Below are 27,482 nucleotides of genomic sequence, written 5' to 3' on the forward strand. Positions count from 1 at the left end.
AGCAAGATTGTTGCATTAACAAATAAAATTTGTCAATTTGTAGGCCCTAATTTAATGTTTACTTAGAAATATGTGACTAAAAACTTGGTGGAAATTGTGTCTTAGGAATTGGAGAGACTGACTTAAGAAAAATATCTTGTTATCAGGATGCATTTTAGTAAATGAGGTATGGTGAGAAAAAGTTGTAGAGGAAAAGAAAGTTGCCCATAACTGAGCACAGACTAGGCTTTTGCATCTTACCAAGCTTAAGTTGTAAATATTAATATAAAATGTACACCCTGGGGCTTCCCTGGTGGCGCAGTGGTTGAGAGTCTGCCTGCCGATGCAGGGGACACGGGTTCGTGCCCCAGTCCAGGAAGATCCCACATGCCGTGGAGCAGCTGGGCCCGTGAGCCATGGCTGCTGAGCCTGCGTGTCTGGAGCCTGTGCTCCGCAACGGGAGAGGCCACAACAGTGAGAGGCCTGCATACCGAAAAAAAAAAGAAAAAATGTACACCCTGTTTGTGAAAGGACTAAGCACTAACAAATAGCATTTGGAGGTTCCTTAAAAAAATAAAAATAGAACTACCGTATAACCCAGCAATCCCACTATTGGGTATATACCCTGAGAAAACTATAATTCAATAAGAGACATGTAGCACAATGTTCATTGCAGCACTATTTACAATAGCCAGGACATGGAATCACCCTAAATGCCCATCGACAGATGAATTATCATAAAGAAGATGTGGCACATATACACAATGGAATATTACTCAGTCATAAAAAGGAACGAAATTGAGTTATTTGTAGTGAGGTGGATGGACCTAGAGTCTGTCATACAGAGTGAAGTAAGTCAGAAAGAGAAAAACAGATACCATATGCTAACGCATATATATGGAATCTAAAAAAAAAAAATGGTACTGATGAACCTAGTTGCAGGGCAGGAATAAAGATGTAGACATAGAGAGTGGACTTGAGGACACAGGATGGGAGGGGGAAGCTGGGACGAAGTGAGAGTAGCATCAACATATATACACTACCAAATGTAAAACAGCTAGTGGGAAGTAGCTGCATAGCACAGGGAGATCATCTCGGTGCTTTGTGATGACCTAGAGGGGTGGGATAGGGAGGATGGGAGGGAGGCTCAAGAGGGAGGGGATGTGGGGACATGTGTATGCATATAACTGATTCACTTTGGTGTACAACAGAAACTAACACAGTATTGTGAAGCAATTCTCCAATAAAGATCTATTTTAAAACAAACAAATATTAGGAATCAGTACCTGTACAGTGTAATTTACTATATTGTATTTGTATTTCAGATGCCTTTGGTGCTTCATGAAGAATATTTCTAGATATATCACAGACATTAAGCCTTTGCCACCCAACATAAAAGACAGACTGATCAAAATAATGAGCGTGCAGGGGCAGATAACAGATTCGAATATAAGTGAGGTAAGAGCATATACAAAGAGCATGTGTAGCCTGTAAAGCAGGCTATTATATTTTACTGTTTAGCTATGGTTTCAGATTTTTGGAACAGTGGTTTATAGTAGGATTAGTAATAATTTTAAAATATAATAAAGTGTTGGGGTTCTTTTTTTCTCCAGATAACCAGAATGTCCATGTGTAATAGTTTCTAAAAAATCTTCTCCCACTATTCTTTCAGGTGTTTCTCTTGTCTTCATGGTACCAGCATCCATGAACTCCATATTTTCAAGAAGTTTAAACTTTTTGATTGAGTTCACCTTAATAAAGCTGGAAAAAAATTAAAATGCTGGGTGAATAAACAAATGGCAAAAAAAAAGACCCACAGTAAGAAATATATATGTTACATTGTGACGCTAGCGCACAAGCCACACCTCTGTGTAACAGTACTCTGTACAGTACACTTGGATATTTTCTATTTTATTCTAGTATGTCTTATTCCATTTAAAAAATGATCGTAGCCTATTGACTTTGTCCATTCATGGTTAGCAGTCAGTTAAAAATCACTCTTCTAAATTCTTCTCATTCTTCTTGGGTACCTCACTCCAGCTAATTTATACTTACTCCCCTTCACTAACTAAGCTAAAATTAACTATTCTGTAAGGGAATAAGTGTAGTAAAGGCCTCCAACCTGAATTAAAATTCTAGCCTTGCTACTCTTTCTGACATTGAACCACAGTTGTCTTAACTGTAAAATGGGTTTGCAGCTATCATCACTCACTGCCTACAGAGACTGGAACTACTTATTGCTGACTTTACTACATATTCTGCCCAAAGCCTGTGATCAAAAGGAAGCAAGCTCTGATGGTAGCACTCCCCATATGTCTACAATGGTGACTTCACATTGGAATTGTGCTTCAGTGTGCCATAGTGTTTCCTCTACATTAACTTGATGTGCCTTTAATGCTTTATTTTCTTCCTGTTAGCTTGCATTTGAACATAGACATTTTAGTGTTGTAGTCTGCTTTGCTCTTTGGAGGTAGAATCCAGCTCTTACTGTTGATGGTTCTGTGGATGTATATAATGTTTGTGTGGCTCACAGATGAAACATTGACGCTACAGAAAACGTGGTTTTCTTCACTTCCCCACATCCCTTTAACCTGTATTTCAGTGACTTAAATTTTTGTTTTATGACAATCCTGAACATTCATTTAAACCTAATTTTACCTGAATAAAAAAGGGCTAAGGGGGTAAATGAGATAGAAAAATCAAAAGCGTTATTTCCCTTGGTGTTTCCATCTAATCCCCATCCTTATGAAAGTCCTGCTTATGAAATTATTTAAAAGACCAGATCTAACATTTTTTTAAAAGTTGCACACATCTGGGGATGGCTTTTTTTGAAAAATTTCCTAAGTCTTTTTATAGTCTCTGGGTGGAGAAGGCCTTTTTAAACATGACACCAAGTTAGAAAACAAGAAGAAAAAGATTGATAGATTTAAATATATAAAAATATAAACTTCTTTATGGCAAGAAGAAAAAAATAAAGTAACAAACTAGGAAAAATATTTGCAGTATGTATGAAATTCTATTTTTTTTATCTTGCCAATGTAAATCATGCCTGCAGACCGCTAAGAAAAATCAAAACAAACAAATAATAAAATAGAAGAATCAGGAAATACTCCAAGGAAAAAATATAAATCAGCAGTAATACATAAAAGGATATTTAACCTTATTAGTAATCAAAGTCACAGTTTGTCTTTCAGTTTAGCAGAGACTTAAAAAATAGTAATACCTGGTGCTGGCAATAGTGTGGGGAGCAATCACTTTTATCCCCTGCTGTGAGAGTATAAATTGATTTAAAAAAACCTTTTAGGAGGACAGTTTGGCATTCTATCAAAAGTCCTAAAAATTTGCTTACCATTGACTCAAAAATTTCACTTCTGTTATTTTTTTCCAGCTTTATTGAGATATAAGTGACATATAACCTTGTGTAAGTTTAAGGTGTACAACACACGTGATGACTTGATACACTTATATATTATGAAATGGTTACCACGGCAGGTTAGTTAACATCTCCATCACCTCACATAATTACCATTTACTGGTGTTAATCTCAAGAAGAAAATAATTTAAAAAGCACACAAGAATGCTCACCATAACATTTTCATAATAATAAAATAGCTAACAGTTATATATAGCATATATTATAAGCAAGGCACCTTTATTTCTCACAAATATCATCCTCATCTTAATGAGGATAGTGAGGCACAAAAAGAAAGCAGAGCTTGATCACAATCACAGGGTTGGAACTCAGGCAGCCTGCCTCCAGAGTACATGCTCTTATACACTGTACTATATTGCCTCTTAAAATCAGTCTGAATGTTCAACATAAGTGTTTGCCAGTGTAGGACGCATTTAATAAGTTACGGTGCATGCATAAAATGAAATAGTATGCAACCACAATTAATTATTTTTATAAAAAGTGCCCATTTATAAATATATGTGATCTGATCCCATTTTTCTTCAAATTTTTTTTAAAAACTCAAAAAGCATCAAAACTAATATTATGTTTGTCACTGGGTGTTGATATTATGGGTAATTTTAGCTATAACTAGTTAAACGCATGGCCTTTGGAATTAGGAAGACCTGGCTTCCAATCCTAGCTCTGCTCCTTTTTTTAGCTGTGTACTTTGTGTTGCTACTTAAGCTCTGGGTGACTCAATTTTCTCATTTATAAAATAGCAATGACCAATCTCTTAGGGTGGTGTGTGTGTGTGTATGTGTGTGTGTATGTGTATGTGTATGTGAGAGAGAGAGAGAGAGAATATTAAATGACATATTTTATGTAACACTTAGTACCCTTCCTGGTAAGTGCTCAATAAACAGAAATAGTTATTTGTATCATTTCTGTAATTTTTCTGTGCTGTATGAATGTTTTATAATAACAGTACATTACTTTGTTCAGAAAAGTGTAAGCCATTTCTATTTTCATAAAAATAAAGCAAAAGAGAAGGAAAATACCCCCAGAAAAAGAGCTCAGAATCCTTTGAAATTAATCTGCTATTTGTTGCCCTCAAGTAAACATTCAGTAATACTGGGTTTGTTTGTACTAGCTCCCAAAAATAAAAATGAAGGAGGTAAATATTCTAGATAAGCATTTGGTATATAAGTGCCTAAAGACTCGTACTTGCTGAGCAAAGAGACACAGAGTTAGAATCTCTAATAATAGGAACCACTGGAAGAGGATAAGCTCCCACCACCACCTTGGTTCTGCTTGCAGGTCTAGTGGGTCCTTACTCTGTACCAGCTGTCTCAACAGTGCTCTGTGTCCCAGTAAGACTTTGGGGACACTAGAAGCTGCACCTCCAGTTGGAACTAGGTTGTTTTTTTCCTGCTCTATGTATCTGTCTTCACACAGATATGTTTCTGTATTCTTTGCTGTATTTTCCACCTGCTGTTTGTCTTTTATGACCATCAAAACACTGAATATGGAATAAACATTTATATTTATAGGAAATACTAATTTCTCAAAATCATGTATTTATTATAGATTTTACATCCTGAAGTCCAAACTCTAGATCTACGAAGCTGTGATATTTCAGATACTGCTCTCCTGCACCTATGTAACTGCAGAAAATTGAAGAAATTAATTTTAAATTCCTCAAAAGAAAACAGAATTTCCATAACTTCAAAAGGTATGTTTATTAACACAATGAATTGGTTGAGTACTATTCACCATTTGGCATAATTTTGGAGCAGAGAAGGGGAAAATATGTTAAAAGAGAGTATAAGTATGTCAAAGAAATAAGAACTATATTTATCAATAAAATATTCAAACTAAGCTAAAGAATCCAAATTAGAATTCTTGCTTATAATCAGTGCTGAAAGTTGGGAAATACACTAAGTCACTACCTTGAAGTTTAAACATGTTTAAAATAAACATGGATAGATATACCTCTATATTTTAAATATTTTACCTAGTATAGTGAAACAAGAAATGACCAGTTCATACTTTGTTAAGGCTTTCTTGTAATATTACAGCAGAAAGTTAAATCATCATCAGATTAAATTTACTAGGCACTCTCCTATCAGCCTGTTCACTACATAGTTTTGTAGCCAGAGCATAAGCTGCCCCATTTTGAACAGCACAAAACTAATCATAGGGCTTCCCTGGTGGCGCAGTGGTTGAGAGTCTGCCTGCCGATGCAGGGGACACAGGTTCGTGCCCCGGTCTGGGAAGATCCCACATGCTGCGGAGCGGCTGGGCCCATGAGCCATGGCCGCTGAGCCTGCGCGTCCGGAGCCTGTGCTCCGCAAAAAAAAAAAAAAAAAACTAATCATATATTTTCTGCTGCCATAAAACTATATTAGACAATGACTGATTGACTAGGAAAGAACTAATCCTGCTTGCTTAATTCCAGATACCAACTTCAAAGACATTGCCTGGAAGATGGCAACAATTTATACTATAAGCCAGTCAAATAGCAAAATCACCAAGCTCCCAGTTCCCTGAAAGATATAAAGGTCTAACACACACTCCTAAGTTGTTTTTACAGGAAGCATACCCCCACGAGATGAAAACTGCTGACCATCAGCGCGTAGACCCCAGACTGGTTGAAACCAGAAGATTGGTGTTGCTTGAAACTTCACCTTGATGCCAACCAATCTGAAAATTGTGTACAAACTGCTCATGTACCCTCCAGCTCCCTCCCTCACACTGCCTATAAAACCTTTGTCTCCCATCCGGCAACTTGGAGATGGTCTTAGGACAGTAGTCCACCAGCTTCCCAGGTTGCTGGCCTCCTGAATACAGCAGACTTTTCCTTTTCCACCAATACTTGTCTCTGGAGTATTGGCCTTTCGAGCAGCAAGCAACTGAACTTGGTACCGGCCTTGTCCAGTTACAGTTTTTTTTTTTTGTTTTTTTGCGGTACGTGGGCCTCTCCAGTTACAGTTTTTTATAGCCAGACAAACTGCATTTTTCAGTGTGACTGTTACATGAATTAATGGATTTTTACCATTTTTTTTCAATAGAGGATTTTTATCTTTTTCTTCAGTATAAGAAAGAAAGAGTTATTTGGCTACCTAGGTTTCTGAAAAATCTTGTGGGTAGTTGGCTCTATTTTACAATCAGCTTGGTTAGCAAGTTAAGATATTCATAATACTGCAAAGAAGCATAAGTTTTAAAGTGTTTACACAAATATTGATTCACTAAAAAGAACTTTCATGCTGGACACTAATGAATAAAATAAGAGTTCTTTCTTAAGGTATGGAAAACAATAAAAATGACCTACACACGAATTTACCATCTTCCCTTTTGTGTATTTTGCCCATGAAAGTTCCTTTTAACAGTGCTATAATGTTTGTCCATGACTAAAGGGCCCAGGATTCCTGAAGTATGTTTCTATTTATGTGGCACATTATCACGTACCTGTCACCAGAGTGCTTTTACATCAGTTGAATTGAATTTAAGGGCTTCTGTTTTCTTGACCGTTGATAAAATGTAAGATTGGTCCAGGCTAACAAAGAAGGTGCATGTTGATAGCAAAGGGCAGAATCAAAGAGGGAAGAGGAAACACAGAGATACAGGTATGATTCCTAAGGATAAGCATGAAAACTATTACTTAAGACATTTGGGCCATTTAACTTTTGATTTCTTTTCAGAGTCCACGAGAAAATTAACTTTATTTAAAACTTTTAACAAAAAGGAGAATCATCTACTATTTAATTACCTATTTTGGTTCTGAATGACTTTTGGCTATTTCCTAAAAGCAAGTCTAATCATAAACAAAAAAGTCTTGTCATTAATTGCAGATACTCTGAAGAATATACTACAGATTATGTAGAGAATTCTTGAAACATTCCAAAAGAGTTTTAAATAATGACAACATCACTGGAAATAAAGTATATCCCCACATGCACTACTTTGAAAAAGGCTAACATGCAATTGGATGTATCAGTACTGGTGATTGATGAAATGAAAATCAGTCACATTTGTCATATATAAACATATATAGCTCATTGATACAGAATTATGTTTTCCCTCAGGAATAAAAGCTGTGGCTTCATCTTGTTCTTACCTGCACGAAGCTTCTTTGAAAAGATGCTGCAATCTCACTGATGAAGGAGTCCTTGCTCTTGCACTCAATTGCCGGCTGCTAAAGATCATTGATTTAGGTGGCTGCTTAGGTATTACTGATGTGTCCTTACAGGCATTAGGAGAAAACTGCCCATTTTTGCAGTGTGTTGATTTTTCAGCTACTCAGGTAAATGAAATACAGACTTGAAAGGTAGAGACTGTAGGTATTTGCCCAGAGTATTTCCATAACTCATCAGAACATAATTAGTTCTTTTTGTTGTTGCTAAAAATTTTTTTATTTATTTGTTTATTTATGTATTTATTTATTTTTGGTTATGTTGGGTCTTCATTGCTGCGAGCGGGCTTTCTCTAGTTGCGGAGAGTGGGGGCTACTCTTCGTTGCAGTGCACGGGCTTCTCATTGCGGTGGCTTCTCTTGTTGTGGAGCATGGGCTCTAAGGTGTGCGGGCTTCACTAGTTGTGGTGAGTGGGCTTCAGTAGTTGTGGCTCGCGGGCTCTAGAGCGCAGTCTCAGTAGTTGTGGCGCACGGGCTTAGTTGTTCCACAACATGTGGGATCTTCCCGGACCAGGGCTCGAACCCATGTCCCCTGCATTGGCAGGCAGATTCTTAACCACCGCACCACCAGGGAAGTCCACTAAAATTGTTGGCTTCATGCTTTGATAGTTAAATAATTACAGTATAATTTGGCACCACCCCCCAATTATTTTCAGTAAGGGTGGAAGGTATGTGTGGCTAAGACACCTTTGCCAAACGGGAGGAAATAAAACTATATCTAAATAATTAATAATTTTTATAAAAGTTTGCTTCCATCCTCTCCATTTACGTGCTATGTTCCTTTTTCCCTTTGCTCAGGTATCTGACAGTGGTGTGGTTGCGCTTGTTAGTGGACCTTGTGCCAAGAAATTAGAGGTAATTTTAAATATCTGTAAAGATGATGATTATCTGAATTCACATTATCCTCAGAAATTCTTTTTTAAACCTAGAAGACAACCAGTGCCTTATTCTCAATTAGATATTAACATGGACTTTTTTTTTTTTTACCTCCACCTCTTTATTCCCAGAGTGAAGAAAAACTGGTTAAAATTAGGAGATAAAGTATACTTTATAATAAATCCCATTTTACTTCCAATAAAAGTTCTTATTCTCCAGAAATTTTAGCTTCTAATACATTTAAAGATAGTCTTATTATGGATGAAAATTTATCAATGTAAAATGACATTCTTTAGAATTTTCATGTCTGGCTGATATTTTTACCAGGACTACTTATTCTCTTGCCAGTGTATTTTTCTTGACATCATATTTTTTCTCTTGCCATCATCTTTTTCTGAATCCATGAAGGGATCCAGACTATACCACTGTGGCGTAAAAATTATTTTGATCTGAAGATGTCTGAGAAACAACAAGGGTTTAAAAAAAAAAAAAAAGACTTTGTCTTAGACCCCACCTTCCCCCATCTGCCTAAAAGCAGACCATTCCAAAAGAATTCAACTGCCTCAAACCCCCTTTAAGGTAGGCTTCCCATACATGGGGAAGTCAGATGACAAATTGCATTAAATAAACATTGTCACAAGATTATCGTTAAGTCCCATCTATTCTCCTAAAGTTCATTTTGTCTTCCCTAAAAAGTCACCTGTTTTTCTGAGTGTCCTTTCTCCCCCTCCCCTTCCCCTATTAAGATGGTATATAAACTCTAAATTCTAGCCATTTCTTTGAGCCACTTTCTTTGTGATCTTGTGAATAAACCTCATCTTTTCTCTTGCTAATCTTACTGTCAGTTTAATTCGAAGGCTTCCAAAGACAAACATAAGAGGATAGAGAAAAGGTTTTTCCTCTCCAGAAGCCACATTGTGCAGCTGTTTGAAAAGATCTTAAATTAGTGTTCAACCTTTGTATCCAATGACTGATGTGATACCTGTAACCTGTTTCTAAATATGAAGAAGACTTTTGTCCCAAGATTTTGTTTTTTTCCTTTTTCAGTTTACAGTGTTTTATTTTGTTTTTACTCATAATTAATATAGCTGTGCTTTTCAACAATAAATCACATCAAATCCTTTTTGGAAGTAAGCTGGCTATAAATGAATTATAAAAGTTAGTAATCACTATTATAATAGAATGGTGGTGCCATGTTTTTGCCAAAATATTTCTGCTTGATTTAATGCTCAAATAGTTTTTTGGTGATATTTATATATTTGCATTCTGCTTGTATTTATGTGTGTATGTGTGTATATAAAATAGCATATATATTTTTACAAATCTTTTAATTAAGAAATTCCTTTCTTTAAAATATGAAGTTCCAAATTCCAAATTGCATTCTAACTGTAAGGACAATAACTGCCATAATTTTTACTGTTTAAATACTAACATTTGTTGAGCACTTACTACATTCTAGCCTCCATGCTACTGCCTTATATTCATTAGGTTATTCAATTTTTACATTATCCTATAATCACCATCATTTTTTTTAACATCTTCATTGGAGTATAGTTGCTTTACAGTGGTGTGTTAGTCACCATCATTTTTAACAAAGTTCTCAAACAGTTAACCTAGTTTATCACTTCCTAATAAAACCACCAGGAAATTAGTTGTTATGCAGTGGTAGGAAATATACCTACATATTTACTTCAGCTTTATAAAATTAGGAGCACCAACCTAAGCAGACTTAGGAAAAAATCCAGTAACCAATGTGTTGGTCATTGTAGTGTCATTGAATTTTTCACTTTTTCAGTTTTCCAAAGCTTATTTCTGTTAAGTGCCAAAACATTTTAATGGAAATCTTTCTGAAATTTGTTAGAACTTAATTCCTTCCTTAAAGGAATATATTTTAACCTTTGGCTCATAGCATCTTTCTGACCACAATTTCAGACTGAAACTGAAATACAGATATCTTCATCTTTTTAACTGATTCTTCTCTTTTGGGTAACATGTATGCCTGCTATTTATTAGATACCCTGTTTTAATCTGTTGCTTTTAATTTGTTCAATTCTGGAAAATTAAATTACCAATGTTGCTAAATAGTTTATAATTTGAAAATAAATTTGATTAAAAGTCTAAGGACCTCTCTTAAAGATTGACATTTAGTACAAACGTATGCTACAGCGTTTGTTGAATGTCAGGATTGCCTCTGAAATCTCTGTTGATCTGAGTTCTCAGTGAGCATGGACCATTTTGTTCATCACTTTGTTGTCATTTTATCCCCAGGTTTGACTGCAGTTCCAGACATATGGTAACACCTAATAAATGTTATCATATTCTTAACTTCATATTACAGTCATTTTATAGTTTTCTGTAGTCTTCATGACTAAAAGTTTAATTTGCTGTATAAAATTATTCATTTATTAAACAAATATTTATTGAGTATCTGCTGTGTTCTAGGCACTGGCATATCAGAGAACAAAATCTGTCCGTGTTATGTATCACTTTCCTTTAATCATTTTTCTAATGTTGGTAATTCAGATTATTTACAGCTTTTAGCTACTGGAAATATTCATATGTTGGGACATATCACTTTTTTCTTCCATTGCTATAATGAACTCTCCATAATGAAACAAGTGGATCAATAGGTATGAATCCTTTTTTTAATGGTCCCAAATTCAGATTGCTGAATTGTTTCACATAAAGGTTATGTTGTGAATTCACAGTTTTTGCTAGGACCCCAATTTGCCAGAGTTGAATCTTTTCTTTTTTTTAATGCCTTAATGTATTTTAAATGAAACCTGACTTGAACACTGTTCCTTCCATCTCTTGTTCTCAGTTGTATTTCATTGTCTGTAGCCTTTGCCAATTCATATCATAGGATGCCTTTGCCAATGTATAATATACAATGCTTTCTGCCTCAATTTTTATGAGTTTTCAATATATTCAAGTTTCCTTTATTTCTAAGATATGATTAATTATAATATGTACATCAACATAGTATTTCTTTTCTCCTGAAAAGCTGATATTACCATAAGTATGCATATCAATTACCACATGAATCTTATTTCCAGAATTGTTAAATTTTTTTAATATGGGCAAATATACATAAAAATTGCTATTTTAACCATTTTTAGTGTACAGTTCAGTAGAATTAAGTACATTCACATCATTGTGCAGCCATCACCATTAACTATCTCCAGAACTTTTTCATCATCCCAAATTGAAACTCTACCCTTTAAACAATAACTCCCCATTATCTTCTCCCCCAGCCTCTGGCAACCTCTATTCTATCTTCTGTCTTTATGAATTTGCCCATTATAATCACATTTTTTTTTTTAACCCATTCATCCATTGATATGTTTCCACCTTTTGGCCATTGTGAATACTGCTGCTATGAACATAGGTGTACAGATATCTGTTTGGGTCCCTGCTTTCAATTCTTTTGGGTATATCCCTAGAAGTGAAATAGCTAGATCATATGCTAATTCTATGTATAATTGTTTGAGAAACTGCCATACGGTCCATAGCAACTGTATCCTTTTACATTCTCACCAGCAATGCAAAAGGGTTCTGAATTAGAACAGTAAACAAAAGATATATAATGTTTCAAATATATGAAAAAGTATAGAAAGTAATATAATAGACCTGTGGACCAACCATTTGAATTTTAACATTTTCTGCATTTGTTCCAGTTCTTTTTTAAAAAATTATTATATGTTACATCTAAAGCTCCCTCCCCTTATTTATTCCCCCTTTCTTCCTTCAGAGGTAACCACTCTTCTGTGTATCTTTCCTTCCATATTTGGATGCATCATCTCTCTCTCTATGCATATGTGTGTGTATGTGTATATATATCCATAAATAAGATATTGTATTGTTTTATATGTTTTTAAATAGTACATAATAGTTTCATAGTGTGTGTGTTGTTTTACAATTTGCTTTTTTATTCAAAATTATGTTTTAAAATTTTTTCAAGCTTTATTGAGGTTTAAGTTACATGCAATAAAACTCACCTATTTTAAGTGTACAGTGTGATGAATTTTGGTAATTGTTATACAGCCTTGTAACCACGACCACAGTTAAGTATAGAATATTTCCATCACCCTAAGAGGTTATCTCCCATCCCTTTGCAGTCAGTGCCCTGCTGTGGCCCTCTCCCAAGCAACCACTGATTTTGTCAGTATAGTTTTGCCTTTTCTATACTTTTATATGAATGGAATCATGCAGTAAATTGTCTTTTGGTTTTTTACTTTTTTCTTTTACTTCTTTCACTTGGCATAATGTTTTTGAGATTCACCCATGTTGTTGCACGTGTTAATATTTCATTCCTTTTTTTTCTGAGTAGTATTCCATAGTCTGGAATATGACACAGTTTGTTCATACATTCACCATTTGATGGACATCCAGGTTGTTCCAATTTTGGACTATTATAAATACTGCTATGGACATTTGCATACAAGTCTTTGTGTAGACATGGTTTCATTTTGAGGGGGTAAATACCTAGAATGAAATTGCTGGGTCATATAGTTGAGTACATGTTTAGCTTTATAAGATGCTACCATAGTGTTTTCTAAATTGTCTGAACTAACATTATGTTTAAGATTTATGTCTATTAATACAAATAGATATTTTTCATTGTAACTGTTTTATCTTATTACAATATATTAATGAACCACCATTTATTTACCAAGTCTCCACTTCTTTACTATTACAGATAATATTGCAATTGGCATATTTATAAGTTGTTTCCTTACGCACATGTACAAGAGTTTCTCTCTATATAGTGGACATCTGCAGTTGGAATTGCTGGGTTCTGGGGCATACTTACTGTCAGTTTTAATAGATACTGCCAAATTGCCTTATAAAGTGGTTGGGCATTTAACTCTTAAAGGTGCTATACCTTCCAAATTACTACAGAATTTCACTGGTCCTTTCTATAGAGTTTTTCTTGCAAGTTGATATTTGGGTTTTTTGTTATCAGAGTACAGTATTTCCCAAGCTTTTTCACACTGTTATTATTGTCTTATTTTTTCTTTTGATTATACTTTCTTTATTTTTAAATAGGAGATTCATATGGGATATTGTGTGAATCTGACTGATGAGGCTGTAGAAGCTGTCCTTACTTGCTGTCCTCAGATATGTATATTACTCTTCCATGGATGCCCCCTGGTAACAGGTTAGTATGAGGCTGCTTGGGTTCAAATCTTGGTTTCACCTTTTAATAACTGTGTGACCTTGAGTAAATTACTTAACCCATTCCATTATTCAGTTTCCTCACATTAAGTGGGTATAATGACAGTATCTACCTCATAAACTTGGTCATGATGGTTATCTGATAACACTTCATATGGTGCCTAGCACATAGTGAGGGCTCAGTAAATGTTAAGTCATGATGATGATGGCGATGTGGTGATGGCAAATGCTCAGTAAATGTTAACTGCCTTGAGGAGGACGATGGTGGCAGTGGTAGTGGTCATGATATTAAACATTATGCTTTATGAAGTCAAGTTTATAATATTACATCTTTCAAATATGCTAAATGACCTGCTTTTTTTTCCACTAATTTATTTTATTTATTTATTTTTGTCTGTGTTGGGTCTTTGTTGATGTGCATGGGCTTTCTTTAGTTGTGGCGAGTGGGGGCTACTCTTGATTGCGGTGTGTGGGCTTCTCATTGTGGTGACTTCTCTTGTTGTGGAGCACGGGCTCTAGGCGCGTGGGCTTCATTAGTTGTGGCATGCAGGCTCAGTAGTTGTGGCTCGTGGGCTCTAGAGCACAGGCTCAGTAGTTGTGGTGCATGGGCATAGTTGCTCCGCGGCATGTGGGATCTTCCTGGACCAGGGCTCAAACCCGTGTCCCCTGCATTGGCAGGTGGATTCTTAACCACTGTGCCACCCGGGAAGCCCCATAAATGACCTGTTAACTGTAATCTTATCAAGCTGTAGCCATTGAGATTCAGAATCATTTGGCTAATGTGGTACTTCACTAAAGTAGTCACAGCCCTTTTGGCTTGTATAAGAGCCATAATATGCCTTTCACATCACCCCTACAGTGGGTCCCATACCACAATATAACCAGGATCTTATGTGCGAGTCAGTACTTATGCCCAGCCCTTCCAGCTCTTTTTCCTAATTACAGTCTAATAGTTACTATCCTAGAAGTCCTTTTTGTTTGTTTTTGTTTTTATTTTGCTGTACGGGCCTCTCACTGTTGTGGCCTCTCCCATTGTGGAGCACAGGCTCCGGATGCGCAGGCTCAGCGGCTATGGCTCGCGGGCCCAGCCACTCCGCGGCACGTGGGATCTTCCCGGACCGGGGCACGAACCCGTGTCCCCTGCATTGGCAGGGGGACTGTCAACCACTGCACCACTAGGGAAGCCCTAGAAGTACTTTTGACATCTTCTGGTTTTTCTTGTGTTTGGACTGCCAATCTAAACTAAGCCTGTAATGGGTTGTATTTGGTTATCAGTGACATCTATAATGAAGACTAAATCTTATTTTAGGCAGACATCTCTCAACACTAAAGCCAAAAGTGATGTTAGAAACTGTTACCAGTGGGTACCTCTAGGGAAGGTTGTGGAGAAACAAGACTAGGAAAAAGCTTTCACCATATACCCGTTTGTCCTTTTGAATTTTGTATCATGTGAATTATTTTACCTATTAAAAATTAGTAATCATAATTTTAAGAAAATAATTTAGAACCAGAAAAATTCATGTGACTGAGTACGGGGAATTGGTACATGTGAACACTATTCTGGGGGTTATGAGAAGGCAGGCAGAGGCTCTCTGGTCATCAAACAAGGCAGAAAATTATATTCTAACAAGTAGGCTATTATTGTAAAGTGGAGGAGACCCCACAGTATGTGAAATGTAATAACAGCAATTTTGGATAATAGGTCTTTTCAGAATACCAACTAAAAGTATGTAAATCTACTCACTGAGCTATATGTACATTTAATCAATACATTGAACAAGAGAGTGGTACTCACAAAGTGACTCCATTTTCCTCACACTATATTAATTACAGGTTTAATCTAAAGGGCCTAATATTTCCCAAAGCCAAATGAAAATCTCCGACATGTGCCACTGACTTTTCTTATCATTCTCAGATAGTTAAAAGTCTTGTCATTTCATATCACTGAAACCCTCTCATTTCAGCAATTAAAACGTCTTAGACCCACGTAATACTCCTAACAAGTTCAAATTAAAGCTTTTTGCTCCTCCAGTCAGCTCCAGTTTGCTGTAGGTGGAAACGCTGCTGTGGGTAAGGGGACGTTGTTACTCTGTTTTACCACCTCGCGCTTCTCTTCTTCCTTTCCCAGCTTGCCCACCATGGTTTCTGACCCCACCAATGTCAGTACAGGGTGGGACTGCAGTGAGCAGAAGGGAAGGGTCGGGAAAGGAAAGTCTAACTTGACTACCACGGCTGTGATCTAGCGGCAGCACTGAGGGCCTGTGGGGAGCTCATCCTGATCCGTGCTCTCTCAAAAGTGGGGCACTTCTGATCTTTTTCAGGGTCCACTTTCCGCCACTCCCCTCATCACTGCATATATCTCCTACATCTACAGTTCTCTTGATTCAAGCAAATGTGTCTCTTCTGGCTAGTAGCTAGCATTTTCTTCCTCTGCACCCAGGCAGCTGGTGGTACACCTTCAGTCTCTTTCTGTTGAGGTTTCCTAGACCATCCAAGTTGCTTTCATGAGCAAACTACAAGGCAACCCATGCCAGCCCGCATCTGTCCATAGGAAACACAATACTTTAGACAGTAAGAGTGCAGGTTATTTCCCCAACTTCAGTCCTCTCTTTAGCCACATGGACTCTTACCATAGCCTTTTGCTTTTTAGTTTTCTCAGGTCTGATATTAGTGTAATGTGTCTCCCAGGCTCCAAGGGACAAATCAGATTCTCCAACTGATCTCCTTAGAGCCCCCTCTCACTAGGCTTGAAGGCAAGAGCAAGCACCTGCAACCCTCTTTCGACAACTCAAATCATAACTGTCTTCAAAAAAATACTTTCTTCAATTTCCAGTTTTCCGTCGCTTCCCATTTTAACACTTTTATCTTTGAATGGATGAGGCACCACGGATTTCAAAATGAGTTTTCAGCCAAGCATTTGCAAATCATGTACAAGTCTGGTATCTCATTTTAGAATGAGAGAGTAGCTGGTACCTCTAGTCCTGGAACCTTAGCTGAAATAGTTAATGTTTTAATGTTCTGTTATATTTGTCTCAGGATAACTTGGCTACATAACATGTTATAAACTCAGCCTTTGCTAATTTTATCTTGATTATCTTTCTGGCTACAATTTGGAAATAGTTCATTGGCATTTTCCCTCTACTTTTAATAGAAGTGAGGACAAACTATACACACAGTCAACCAGAAAAACTTATCCTTAGGCAAACTGCTTAAAACAATCATCAAAGACCCTATAGGTAATGAAATCTTTAGAAGGTACAACCAAAAACTTAAAATTTGAGTACAACAAGGCCAATAATAAAATGCTTAAAGGTGCCTGTATCAGTATAGAAATGACTAACAAATATGAATTTTGAAGTCTGGAAAATATGTTGCAGTCATTAGTCAGATTTTTAAAGCAGAAGGCTTTTGAGATAAATTATATAATTACTGAGATCACTGGAAACCAAAGATGTATTATCAGTTGGTGAATTCAAGAGAAATGCCTACCTGGTATGATTATAGATACTAGGAAAACTTAATCCCACTAAATCTTTCCACATCCACATAATGGCTCAGAATACTGAATTTACCAACTATCTTGCTGCTGAGCAACAGCTACATAACGCCCCCCTCCTCAGCTCAGGCTTCTGGGAATTCCCTTACCTTACTCCCTTTCTGAGTAAGTGGAAGTTCTGTTGTGAGGGACTCCCCTTCCATGCAAACCTATCAAAGTGCTGCCCAATTAAAGCTCGTTGTGTGCTACTGCCACCTTGTGGTCGTATCTTTTTCCTTGATCTGCCCCACAATCCCTTGATCTCACTAATTACAGTTACATGGTATGGTGTTCTAGAAGACATCAAGGGATAAAGCATAAAACAAAATATGTTTATATGTCCAAATGTTTGGGAAATGCAACATACCACTATAATGAATATTAATTTCTCAAAGGCTCTGAGAAATACTATTGCTAAGAAACTTAACTTTTTTTATCTAAGTGCCAGGGAGTTAGACGTTTTCCTCTACCCTTTTAGGTTCTTCCGGCTGGTCTAAGAATTAAATTGATAGGAGGCGGATTAAGAGGCGAAAATCAAACAAAAGTTTAATAACATGTATACATGGAAGAGACCCAGGAGAACTGAGTAACTCACCAAAATGGCTGAAACCCTCGTCTTAAACAACATTTTCAGCAGCTAAAGAGGATGTTGGGGGTAGAGGTTTGGGAATTCAAAAGGGAGGAAGGCAATTCACATGAAAGATGAAAAAGCAAATGTTTGGTAAACAAATATTTGTTGGGCCATGCAGCGCAGTTGCGCCATAAAGGTACTCTCATCTCTAGGCCCTGCTGAGTTTCCACCACCACACCTAGCCCATATTCTTGCAGACAACCTCTGGCGATAACTTGATCTATACTTCTTTTAGGCAGTAAGGAGGAAGGTCAAAATTTCTTCTTGAGTCTTTTGGTGCTTGATTGTTATCAGCTTGAAATAATCCTCATGCCACAGAGACATTTTGGGGTGGCACGTTTTGCTCCCCCACCCAAGCATTTCCCACATATTTTTTAACACAGAATAATTCATGTATTATTATGTTGATCCCTCCTTTCACAGAAGAGGAAAGTGAGAAACTGAAATGGTATTTGTCCATTGTGACATAGTTTTTAATAACACTGCTAAAATTAAACAAAAATCTCAAGATAAAGTGAAATGAGCACCAATCCCTAGTCTCCTACCATCTCTCCAAAACACTGAATAACTTAACTTCTGTGGACCTCAACTTTTCCTTACATATAAATGTCAGTCATAAAATTGGGTGATCTGATAATAATATAAGGGTTCACATACAGTGGCTTTTACCGATAAAGGTTCTTAAAGAGAAAAAAAGCTGAAGTTTTTCAACTACCCAGATCATCTCTACTCTTCCCGCTTTCCCGTCAGCACCTACCATTGTATATTTTTGCTACCATCATTGAATGAAAATAAAGTGGGCTAATATATTCACCATATATATATATATGTTTTTTTGTTTGTTTGTTTTTTGCGGTACGCGGGCCTCTCACTGTTGTGGCCTCTCCTGTTGCGGAGCACAGGCTCAGGACGTGCAGGCTCAGCGGCCATGGCTCACGGGCCCAGCCGCTCCGCGGCATGTGGGATCTTCCCGGACCAGGGCACGAACCCGTGTCCCCTGCATCGGCAGGCGGACTCTCAACCACTGCACCACCAGGGAAGCCTTCACCTTATATTTATTTGTTAATTTCTCTTTTTTCCAGAAAAGACAAATGCTTTTTTTTGCCTGATAAATAAATGTTCTTTCTTCTTTCATGACACCTTATATGTTTCCTCTTACGTATTCATGTGATTGCTCACATCTGACTAGATAAGACAATAATGATACATATTCTATAAAAAGAATGTATGTATATCATATGTTTGTGCAATTCTAGTGTTATATTATCCTCAAAGCAACCTGACCCCCAAATTGGCAGTGTCAACTGTAGTTACTCATCAGATTCCCTGAATTAATAGGTTTATCTTCTCCACTGTAAGTTTTTATAAAATTTCTTAACATTACAATCAGACTGTAAGCAAAACTCCACATTATAAATTAAGTCTTGAAACTGTTAGAAGCACTCTGATTTTATTTCTGCAGAAGAGACCAAAAACCTAAGCTGCTATTTAAAATACTGTAGATCACAGACATTATGGAAACAGAAAATAATTTTTAAATGTATTAAATTATTTTAATTTAAATTATGTCTGCAATGATTTTCAGTAATTTCAACTCACACAGTTTTATTAATCTCCTACAATGGACATGGATTTCAGTTTCTATCATTATCTAGACGCGTTTCACAGTAATCACAGGCATCTAAGTTTAGGTTTTAGAAGGACAATAAAGCAATTAGCACTAGAGTCCTTATGTTTACATTGAAAGGCAGGAAAACCCAACAGGAAATCTGCCACTTTGATTTAATCGACTCAAATTTTAGTGATATCAGAGGATTTGTTTGATTCAAGGATCAGCTTGATTACTTTACAAGCAAGTTCTTTACTTAGATTCCTGGATAATAAATATATCAAGATTTACCACAAAGAGACAAGTGGTTTGCTTCAGAGTTTCCCTGTAATTAAAGCTGATTCCTTGCTTCAAGGACAACTACTTTTTAAATTTCATATATTTTATTTTCTAAATCCTATATTATTCTCTTTCCTTATCATTATTTATTCATACATTACTAATCCAGAATTACGAAACTTCTTTATGCCATACACTGTAGTGACGCATTAGAACCTTGATCATTGTTTGTAAAAATGTGTCCAGCCTCACTTTTTTCACTGTGTATTCTATAAAAATGTCTAAATTACATTTTCCTTGATCATTTGAAAAACTTAGTTTGTTAACTTATATTTCCCATAGTTTCTTCTTTTTCTTGGGGCTCCATAACCTCCCGTAATGAACCTCTTTCAAAAAGTGGTCTCCAACTACATTAGTCAGAGATTTTTAGAAAGATGGTAAAAGGTTCCTTCGAAGTCATCTACACAACTCCCTTGTTTTAAAAGTAAGGGAACAGAGATACAATGAATTTAGGTGGCTTGCCCCAAATCTTAGAAATAGTTAATAGTAGAACTGGAAGTAAAAACCTAAATCACCTAATCCACAGTTTCTACTTCTTTCCCCAGTAGAGCAATTTCCTAAGCCTTTGGTGTCAAGTGGTTTCACTATTAGTAGAAAAGGGAAGGAAGTAGGAGAGTGACATCAAGCATCAGTAGTGTGATTGGTATAAACGACCTTTAGAGTCTTTTTCAGTCCTGAGAGTCTGTGTTTTGGTGAGTGGCAGAATAAGCCACCCCAAAATATGCCTCTTTAGCATAAGGATTATTTTAAGCTGATTTTTCACAGACACTGGAGGAGCTCTGAAAGCAGTAGAAGTTACCCTTTTGTAAGGAAAATATACATTTATAAAGGAAATCTCCATTTGTAAAGTGTCTCCCTCTCTGTACTAAGAAGGGAAGGGTGACTCTAAATCAGAATCAGATTCAGTGGAGAAGGCACTGACTTAAATCTGTATAGTGAATCTCACTGTTACCAAACCAAAATCAGGTCTCCTTGCTCCATGTGCAGCAAAGCCAATCTACTGACACCGGGTTGTGGTGCAGGGTGCCAGCAAGGAGAAAGGACGGCTGATGCTCAAAAGACTGGAACTCCCTGATGGCTTTCAGTCAAGAGTTTTGAAGGCAACTTTAGGGATAAGGGTCACAGGGTGTGCGATCAGCTCGTGGACATTTTTCTGATTGGCTGGTGGTGAAATAACAGGGTGAAGTTCTGGGAATCTTAATCATCAATCTCCTGGTTCCAGTCAGTCTGGGGTCTGTGTGCTGGTGGTCAGCATGTAGTCAACATCCTTCACCTGGTTGGGGGGGTGGGTCCTAGTTTCTGCAGAACAACTCAGATATGTCAGATTGTTATCTCTATCCCTTCAGGAGGAACTAGGAGTCCTGTGACTCCATTGTTCTAGCTATTATTACTTTTCTTGTTTGCCTGCTTTCTTTGTTTCTCCATTTTCTACTTCTCTAATCATTAACTGTTTGAGTCTGCTCTTTGGAACTTGGGGAAGGCCTAGGAGACAAAAGCTTTTTCTGCAAACAGGAAGTGGGAGACATGGAGGGGCTTGTACCCAGGAGGGCCCAGCAGGGTCCTCCTGCCTGGTTTCATTACCCTTGTTTACTATGCTTTTCCTGGTAACTTCCCATAACCGGTCTCCCCACAACACCAAAATCTTTCTTTTGTCTTTAGCTGAAGATGGTATTTAAGGTGGTGGCTTGGGCCCTCTCAGGGAGTTTACTCATTTTTCCTGGGTATCTCCCATGTATACATGAAGTATACTTGTTGATAAACTTCTGTTTGTTTTTCTCTTGTCTGTCTTTGGTCACAGGGGATCTCAGCCAAGAACTCAGAAGGGTAAAGAGAAAATTATTTTTCCTCCTCCACAATTTCTACAGAGTATTCTGGCAAGAGATATGAAATACTTAGAGACCCCACAGTTTCTCCCTATAGCGTAATAAACTTACAGGCATCGAATATTCCTACTATTGACTCACTGCTCTAAATACTGTATACTTTTATGGGGAAAAGAAAAGCTGCCTGAGGAGACTTTGAGTAATGTAATACTGCCCTCTAGCATCCAGTTTTTAAAATTACATAAAAATATACTGTATGCTCACAACTAGAGGGAAAAGTGTTTTTCTATTTATGTACAATAATAAATTCCTACAGAAGAGTGACAAATATAGTCAGAAAACAAATATTTACATATAATATTTGATAATATATTCATAACTAGTAAAAATGCCAAAATAGTCTTAGAAACACCAGCTAAAGTGAAATTGGGAAGTACACGTTTCCAATTTTGTTCTTTTTCAAAACTGTGTTGGCTCTTCTGGGTCCCTTGAATTCCTATGTAAATGTTAGAATCATTTTGTCAATTTCTTTTTAAAAAGTTTGCTGGAATTTTGCTAGGGATTGCATTGAATCTGTAGTCAGTTTGGGGAGTACTGCCATCTTAATACTAAGTCTTCTAATCTATGAACATGGACATCTTTCCATTTATTAGATCTTCTTTGATTTCTTTCAACAATGTTTTGTAGTTTTCAGAGTATAAGTTTTTCATTTCTTTTGTTAAACGTATTCCTAAGTATTTTATTTTATTTTTCGGTACACGGGCCTCCCACTGTTGTGGCCTCTCCCGTTGCGGAGCACAGGCTCCGGACACGCAGGCTCAGCGGCCGTGGCTCACGGGCCCAGCCACTCCGCTGCATGTGGGATCTTCCCGGGCCAGGGCACGAACCCGTGTCCAGGTGGACTCTCAACCACTGCGCCACCAGGGAAGCCCTATTTTATTCTTTTTGATGGTAATGTAGATGAAATTATTTTCTTAATTTCATTTTGTAACGGAACCCAGGTTTGGCTGCTTGCCACTAATATGCCAATAATTCAAGAGGCAAGTGTCAGTAGAAAAGAAAGGTGCTTTGGGACTTCCCTGGTGGCGCAGTGGTTAAGAATCTGCCTGCCGGGCTTCCCTGGTGGTGTAGTGGTTGAGAGTCTGCCTGCCGATGCAGGGGACACGGGTTCGTGCCTCGGTCCAGGAAGATCCCACATGCCGCGGAGTGGCTGGGCCCATGAGCCATGGCCGCTGAGCCTGCGCGTCCAGAGCCTGTGCGCCACAACAGTGAGAGGCCCGCGTACCGCAAAAAAAAAAAAATCTGCCTGCCAATGCAGGGGACATGGGTTCGAGCCCTGGTCCGGGAAGATCCCACATGCCGTGGAGCAACTAAGCCCGTGCGCCACAACTACTGAACCTGTGCTCTAGGGTCCGCGAGCCACAACTGCTGAAGCCCATGCACCTAGAGCCTGTGCTCTGCAACAAAGAGAAGCCACCTCTATGAAAGGCCCGCACACCACAAGGAAGAGTAGCCCCCCTCACCGCAACTAGAGAAAGCCCACCTGCAGCAACAAAGACCCAACACAGCCAAAAATAAATAAATAATAGAAAAAATAAAAAGATATCACCATTAAGAAAAGAAAAAAAAAGGTGCTTTAATCAGAAAAGACAGGGTGATTCCCTGGTGGTCCTGTGGTTAGGACTCTGTGCTTTCACTGCCAAGGATCCGGGTTCAATCTCTGCTCGGGGACCTAAGATCCTGCAAGCCACACAATGTGACCAAAAATAAGAAGAAAGAAAAAGAAAAGATAGCAATCTGGGGAGATGGTAAACTCATGTCCAGAGACCAACTCCAAAGATTCTGCTCAGCCATGAGTTTTTAAATGGAAAAATGGGGGAAAGAATCTCATTGAATCATTGAGGCATGAGGTTGGGTTTTGCATCATTCTCCATTGAGTGCAGACTGGCTGACTCTTTCTTCAGAGAGAAGAAAACCTTGCCTGCATGATCTGCCTGTAGGATTGCTAAGGGAGCTGTTGGGGGTAGAAAGCAAGTCACTTTTTTAACTGCTTAATTCTTCATACTTACGTCTTTTTATCTAGGAAAAGAATCAACAGGTTAGACAAGGCATGATGTGCGTTCAGGAGAGCATAAGTCAGGAGTTAGTTTCAATTGCTTAGTGATCTCATTCCTATAATTAGGTTCTTTTAAGGTTAGAGGGGAACCCAAATGGGCAAACAGGAAAAGGACAAAGAGCTGCTTTTAATTTTTGGATTGTTCATTGTGTAGAAATAAATTGATTTTTGTATATTGATCTTGTGCCCTGCAACCTTGCTGAACTCATTTATTAGTTCTAATTTTTAGTGGATTCCTTAGTACCATATTACCTAACTACAAATAAAGAGTTTTACTTTTTCCTTTCCAACATGAATGCCTTTTCTTTTTCTTCCCTAATTTCCATGGCTAGAACCTCCAGTGCAGTGTTGCATAAAAGTGGCAAAAGGAGAAATCCTTATCTTTTTTTTTTTTTTTTTTTTTTGGCGGTACACGGGCCTCTCACTGTTGTGGCCTCTTCCGTTGCGGAACACAGGCTCCAGACGCGCAGGCTCAGCGGCCATGGCTCACGGGCCCAGCCGCTCTGCGGCATGTGGGATCTTCCCGGACCGGGGCACGAACCCGTGTCCCCTGCATCGGCAGGCGGACTCTCAAGCACTGCACCACCAGGGAAGCCCCAGGGAAATCCTTATCTTTGTTCCTGATCTTAGGGGGAAATTATTTAGTCTCTCACCATTAAGGATGATGTTAGTGGTGGGTTTTACATAGATGCCCTTTATCAGGTTGAGGAAGTTCCTTTCTGTTTCTGGTTTGTTGAATGTTTTTTATCATGAATGTTGGATTTTATAAAATGCCTTTTCTGTGTCTATTGAAATGATCATGTCGTTTTTGTCCTTTATTCTATTAATATGGGTGCCATAGGCAGAAATATGCCCCCACCCAAAGATGTCCATGTTCTAATGCTCAGAACCTACAAGTATATTGACCTTAAAATAAGGAGATTATCCTGGATTACCCAGGTGGGCCCAATGTAATCATAAGGGTCTTTAAAAGTAGAAGAGGGAGACAGAAGGAGAACCATAGAGATGGCAGCATAAGAAAGACTTTGTCCAATGTTGCTCACTTTGAATATGGAGGAATTCAAGGAATGTGGCGGCCTTTAGAAACTGGAAGAGTCAGGGAGGTGGATTCTCCCCTAGAGCCTCCAAAAAGAACGCTAAGCTCCTAATACCTGCTTTTAGCCCAGGAAGGCCCATTTTGAAATTCTGACCTTCAAAACTGTACAATAATAAATTTGTGTTGTTTTAAGCCATTAAGGTTGTGGTTATTTGTTACAGCAGCAAGAGGAAACTAATACAGTGTACTACATTAATTGATTTCCAGATGTTAAACTAACCTTGCATTCCTGGGGTAAATTCCAGTTGATCATGGCATGTAACCCTTTCTGTGTTGCTAGATTTGGTTCGCTTGTGTTTTATTGAGGATTTCTGAGTACATGTTCATAAGAAATATTGGTCTGTTGTTTTTTGTGTATGTGATGTTTTTGTCTGGCTTTGGTGTCAAGGTAATACTGACCTCATAGAGTAAGTTGGAAAGTGTTCCTCCCTTTTCTATTAGTATAACCACTACAGCTTTGTTACAGTTGCTGTCTGCATGATATATCTTTCTCCATCCTTTTACTTTCAACCTATTTGAAACCTGTCCTTAATCTAGATCTCCTGTAATAACAGACTTCCTCTATAATAACTGATATTTTTTATGACAATGAAAATTGCGCATTTGTTATATTTTTAGCTGCTTTTTAAAAAATTAGCTGCTGAAGTAAACCTTTGTTTTCACAACTATAACTTCTTGTTTCCAAACACTCTCTAGTTCTCTTTCTTGCACTAAATCTTTAATGTTTTGGCTTATTTTTGTTTTACTTAAAATAAAACTTAGTAACCATGTGTTGGGCCTGCTTTTTTTCCTAGTGGTCTACAAAATCTTTAAGTCTGAGAACGACTAAACTAGAAATTTCCCAAGACTAGGTTCACACAACATAGGTTGTATCTATGGAACAAGTTTATTAAACTCCTGAATAATTTTTAAAGTAATAAAATTTTAGCAGTATTTTTGCATTAAAGCATTAAAAGCATTAAAAGATACTATAAAACTGACTTTGCAAAAGATATGTAAACTATATTAAAATCACGGCTATATATTGTGAATAATTGAAAACCATCTAAATGTCCAGTCATACAGATTGGTTAAATTACAAGGAATTCATGTAATAGTTATCTATTTAAAATCATGTTTTATAAATATTATATGACATGGAAAAATGTTCAACTACAGGTCAAGTTGTCCTGTTTTAGTAACTACTCTGTCCCCTAACCGTCATGGGCATGTTGCAGCTTCCCAAGGTGTTTTACCATACCTGTTGGGTTTCTTTAATCATGTTTTCTTTAATCACTCCTTTGTAGTTAAAACCTGTTCAAGCACCCTAGTTTAGTGTGTCATCTACTTCCTGCCAGGACCCTGAGAAACTTTAACCCTATTACTCTCTGGTTGGTGAAATTAAGATGAAATTACAGAGAAAACAGTAAATACCTGTTTTTTAGAAGTATTACTATGATATGTTTACTGCAGCTAATAATAGTGATGGTTACCACTAATTAAATGTATTTTTAGCTTATAGTATGCTTTATATATCGTCTCATTTAATCCTTTAAATAACCCTATGAGATATAATAGTTATCATCATCCCCAGTTTATACATGAGGACACATTCAATATCTTTGATTACCGTGAATTAATATATTGTCATTGTTTTCTTTTGTAGATCATTCACGAGAAGTCTTGGAGCAATTAGTAGGCCCAAACAAACTAAAGCAAGTGACGTGGACTGTATATTGATGCTTATTGAGGCTTATCAAAGCTATGATCTTCATACAACTTTCCCAGGAAACAACGGTCTAGAGATTGGCTTTCCAATAATATGATTTATGCTTTGAAGTTAACCAGGCTCTTAAACATTTTAATAGTGCTGTTATTTCTAAGTTTGTTTGAGGAGTGATTGTTCTTGAAATGACAATCCTAGCATGCCCTCTGATGTATTTGGGGAGGGTATTGTGTTTGTTTCTTTAATAGCAAAGTTTTAAATTACCTGTTTTCCCTGGATATTTCCTTCTCCTACCTAGATATTTGAGCTGCTGTAAGAGAGATTTACCAATATGGATAAACATTAGGAGAATTCTAAGTAAAGGTATTTCTAAAAGCATTAATTACCTACCTAGCTATTTTTTGGCTGCTACCTTCCAAATTATTTAAATGTCCACTGGCCAGAAAGCAAAGCTGAACATCAGGCCTGTAACTTCTTCACAGAATTTATTATTTCAATGAAACAGAAATATAATAGTTTAATGTCATAATCCAGGACATCATATACCTTAGCCATTCGGCATATGAATGTTACTGAGTATGGCTACTTTTCCCAAATACATGCTATTCATCTACAAACTTTCATCCTTAAAAACTGCAGTCAAGAATGTGTAAGAATGAGTAAACATGAAATGTCATCACAGAGGTTGTATCCTGAAGCTCTACTGGTTTCACATTGTGAAATAAACACACAGGTCTTAGTTTTCAAATGAAATGTATTACTCTCTATAATCACAAAATTCTCTGAAGTATACTGTGCTTAAACTACCCCCAAATTCAGCATATTCCCTGTGCCATGAGCCTGTCTCAGTGGGACTTTTCTTAAAGATTTCCTATTTTAACTGTGATGTAGTGAATAACAGGGAAAGTGTGGTATGGCAGCTTTCTTGTATATGTTTAGAAGGAAGGGTTTACATATTCAACTCTACTCCTTGTCCTTACTATTAACTACTTTATAAATGTGATATGTTT

General features: G+C 37.3%; 1 protein-coding gene across 1 annotated transcript; it reads left to right on the top strand.

The window, feature by feature from the left end:
* Positions 1–1,310: 1,310 nt before the first annotated feature.
* On the top strand, positions 1,311–26,735 carry AMN1 (antagonist of mitotic exit network 1 homolog). Its single transcript, XM_065887982.1, has 6 exons — positions 1,311–1,437; positions 4,961–5,105; positions 7,459–7,676; positions 8,363–8,419; positions 13,490–13,601; positions 26,413–26,735. The coding sequence occupies exons 1-6, from the start codon at positions 1,321–1,323 to the stop codon at positions 26,484–26,486; spliced, it is 723 nt and encodes a 240-aa protein (XP_065744054.1). The 5' UTR covers positions 1,311–1,320; the 3' UTR covers positions 26,487–26,735.
* The last annotated feature ends 747 nt before the right edge of the window (positions 26,736–27,482 follow it).

This window comes from Phocoena phocoena, chromosome 11, assembly GCF_963924675.1.
Source record: "Phocoena phocoena chromosome 11, mPhoPho1.1, whole genome shotgun sequence".
NCBI lineage: Eukaryota > Metazoa > Chordata > Mammalia > Artiodactyla > Phocoenidae > Phocoena > Phocoena phocoena.

What these genes read in the sequence shown, in the direction of transcription:
- AMN1 (XM_065887982.1), top strand. Translation starts at nt 1,321, where the DNA reads ATGAAGAATATTTCTAGATATATCACAGACATTAAGCCTTTGCCACCC. An exon ending in TTGATTTTTCAGCTACTCAG is followed by an intron (nt 7,677 to 8,362) that starts GTAAATGAAATA and finishes CCCTTTGCTCAG; the next exon opens with GTATCTGACAGTGGTGTGGT. An exon ending in TGGATGCCCCCTGGTAACAG is followed by an intron (nt 13,602 to 26,412) that starts GTTAGTATGAGG and finishes TTTCTTTTGTAG; the next exon opens with ATCATTCACGAGAAGTCTTG.